Source organism: Hippocampus comes, unplaced genomic scaffold (genome assembly GCF_001891065.2).
Source record: "Hippocampus comes isolate QL1 unplaced genomic scaffold, H_comes_QL1_v1.1 scaffold5, whole genome shotgun sequence".
Taxonomy (NCBI): domain Eukaryota; kingdom Metazoa; phylum Chordata; class Actinopteri; order Syngnathiformes; family Syngnathidae; genus Hippocampus; species Hippocampus comes.
Window position 1 is genome coordinate 69,843 of NW_017805701.1, and position 3,496 is coordinate 73,338.

At 45.2% G+C, this 3,496-nt stretch overlaps 1 protein-coding gene across 1 annotated transcript in view; it reads right to left on the bottom strand.

Annotated features, from left to right (window-relative positions):
• Nucleotides 1-575, bottom strand: part of LOC109523471 (uncharacterized) — a 3,407-nt gene extending 2,832 nt beyond the window's left edge. The window contains exons 1-3 of the mRNA XM_019882647.1: nucleotides 470-575; nucleotides 337-392; nucleotides 50-208 (exon numbers count right to left, since the gene is read on the bottom strand). Coding sequence (XP_019738206.1) covers nucleotides 50-208; nucleotides 337-392; nucleotides 470-525 — 271 coding nt within the window. The 5' untranslated portion in view covers nucleotides 526-575. The remainder of the gene's footprint in view (nucleotides 1-49; nucleotides 209-336; nucleotides 393-469) is intronic.
• Nucleotides 576-3,496: the final 2,921 nt, after the last annotated feature.

Below are 3,496 nucleotides of genomic sequence, written 5' to 3' on the forward strand. Positions count from 1 at the left end.
GGGCTAAAATAATTTAATTTAAAAAAAAAAAAAAAAAAAAGATACAAACCATGTGCCCAAACTTTGGCAACGTGAGTGGCATCCTCTTTCACAATTGGAGTCCTTGCCCCAGAAACGGACAGATGAGGTGTGAACTTTTGCTTTGGCGGTTCTTGCAACAGAGTTCCGGGTCTGAAGTGACTGCTCGGGAAAGACCTGAGGCCAACAGCTAAGAAGAACATTTTAGACACCCATTCCAAGCAGTCAGCTTGGAAAATGATTTTGAAAAAAAAAAAAAATTATCGCTATCATGCTATACCTTAGCAATAAAGCCAAAGAATCACCGTCATTGTTTACCTTGCCCGTATGGGTGGCAGAGAGTGAGGGCTGCCATCGCAACAAGAAGCAAAGCCCTGTTGGAACACAAACACTTGACACAAAAATTTACCAAAGGAGGCACAAAACAGAACATCAAAAATTGCCCACTCACCCAGAAGCCACACAACCAGTCATGATGACAGCAAAAGGAGCAAAGTCGTAACTCATGCAAGACCAGGACTGTTTTTTTTAAATGGTGCCAGTGGCAAGTTTGGACCAATCGGGAGACGGCAGCTTGGCGGGCCACAGCTGCCCCACGTTCAATCCTGATGAAGTCGCGGCCTCGCACTCGTCACTTGCCAACGAGTTACACATGGGCTTTTATTTTTCTGTTCATGATAAATTCGGAACCCGGCCTTCCTGTGTGGCGTTTGCGTCTTCTTCCCGTGCCTGCGTGGGTTTTCTCCGGGTACTTTTGGAAAGCGGAGTACCCGGAGAAAACCCATGCAGGCACGGGGAGAACACGCTAACCCCACACAGGAAGGCCGGAGCCGGAATCGAACCGTGCAGCACTGTGAGGCTAACCAGTCGCCCACCATGCCGCCCAAATTTGTTAACAGTAAGTTAAAAATGAAATAATGAGGAAAAAAAAATGGAATCAAACCGTCCATTCAGCTCTTTAATTTTTTTGTTGGCTGGAGTCAATGTCCAATCAACAACTCAACTGCTCACACTTTTGGAAAGCGGAGTACCCGGAGAAAACCCATGCAGGCACGGGGAGAACACGCTAACCCCACACAGGAAGGCCGGAGCCGGAATCGAACCGTGCAGCACTGTGAGGCTAACCAGTCGCCCACCATGCCGCCCAAATTTGTTAACAGTAAGTTAAAAATGAAATAATGAGGAAAAAAAAATGGAATCAAACCGTCCATTCAGCTCTTTAATTTTTTTGTTGGCTGGAGTCAATGTCCAATCAACAACTCAACTGCTCACGGCACTGTCTTTGAATCGTGCAGGTGTACCTAATGTTTTGGCCTATGAAAAGCTGCAAGTTCAAGCTTCCTGTCAAACTGGGGGAGCGCAACGTGAAAACTCGGCGTCTTCTTCTTCTTCTTCTTCTTCTTGTGGCTGAAAGCGAGTGAAGAGCCATAAAAGACATGCAAATGTGTGCGCCGTGTCGGCGGCACATGCCTTCATTAAGATCTCATTGCTCCCCACGCAGCTTGAGACGCTGCCAAATGTGCCACGGCTCAACATTGTAACAATTTCCGGCACTCCACATGTGTATTTCCTGCCTTTCTAATCAGAATTCTATTTTGCGTCTCAAAAGGGGCTCCATTCAGGCGCACATTAGCAGCCCTCGTCAGCCCTAATGTGGCTGCTCGGGGCCACGGGCCACCAGCTGCATCCACTTGTCACTCGCTGCTGCACATGCCCGCACTTACTCACTCAATATCTGTCTGTGGTGCTCAATAAAAAAAAATAGCAAGACGCACTTTTATGGATGTTGACGTTAGGGACGTGCGTGTCCGTCACTGATGCTGATGAGAGACGTATTACCATACACTGCCATGTTTGGGCCGACGATCGAGCGCGTCTTTGCTCATCGAATAAGGTATCGCGTGATTAGGTTCGCTCAAGCTATGGTAGGATTTAAGACAATATGATACACTCTATTTTTGTGGTGCAATGATAAACCGATCAATCGACGTAGACGATTACGAATTTTAAATTGTCCCGATGCTTCAGCTTGTCACAGGCAAATGTTATCCGATTTTTGTCGTCCTCCATGAAAGGCGGACTGATTATCTTGGTGTCGTATCAAAATAGACGAAAAATTTGGTTTGACTTTGGAAAACAATGATTGACATTGTTTTCCCCCACATTTTTTGACAGACATGATAAGGACCAAACCAGTCACTGAATCGTAATCAATTGCTATCAATTTGAAACAATGTCATTATTTTGGGGGGGCGAATAAAAATGTTTTTAAATCCTATCAATCATCAAAATAATTGTGACTTGTAGCCCTACTCCAATTAGAATACGGTACGATAAATTACGATCAACGGTACAATGCAAAGCCACAACATGATACGATTCACTCTAATTTCAATGCGATAAAAGATGATGCACGACAGCCTATCATGAGCTGATACACTTTAGATATGATATCATTACAATACGATTCCATACAATTGATATCTATTAGGCCAAACTCCATTTTGGATACAATCGGTTTACTTCCAACGATGATTTGATACGATTCGTCACTCCAATTACTCTACGATATGAGACGATCCGTTTCTTCCGTATATGATGCGGTATCATTTGGCTATCGTCATGTAATTGTATGTATCAAACACATCAACAGTAAGAGTGGATGACATTTTGCGACACTTTTGTTTTTTTTTTGTTTGTTTTTTTGAGTGAGGCGTGGATTCGAGTGGGTTGCAAATTGGAGCAGATCCCGATGCAAATCTAGTGGATTTTCCCCGCGCAGCCGCCGCATTCTCCAAACAAATCAAACGCAGGGAGAACTCAATTATGACGGATCAATAATTCAGCATTCCCAATTATTCTTTAATTGTAAGACGGCGTATCAGCCCATCTGACTGCGCGCGTGTTTGTTACCCTGCAGAGCTTTTGGCTGATTGTTTGGATGAGATTAGATATGTGTGTGTGTGTGTGAGTGTGTGTGTGCGCGTGTGTATCAAGCAAGAGATCTTGCTATGTCAGGCAACACACAGGCACAAACACACGGGCGCGCGCGCGCAGCCTTAATGACACAAACACATCACATAAAGCCAAATGCTGCCACTAAAATTTGCATGGTGCTCAGTAATGCATTAGTGAACATCACTTGGCAATCTGTTCATACGGCCTTAATTGGATTTTAATACTGCCTCTGATCTTGTTTTCTAATTAACAGCGGTGGCTGGCGACCAAGCAGAACCGTGCACCCGGCGACACCTTTGATCCCCGCCATATGGAGCTCCTCCCGCATGTAGAGGGAGAAGGGAAAAAAAAAAAAAAAAAACTCACCTAGGCGTGGGCGCACACCAACACACCCCCCCCCCACCCCAAATCAAAATGGATGCATGGAGCAGAGGTGGCAAAGAGTGGCGGCATGTGTCGTCCTCGCATCCCAGCGGCTTTGTTATTGATTAATTTCCCTTCTCCCTCTACATGCGGGAGG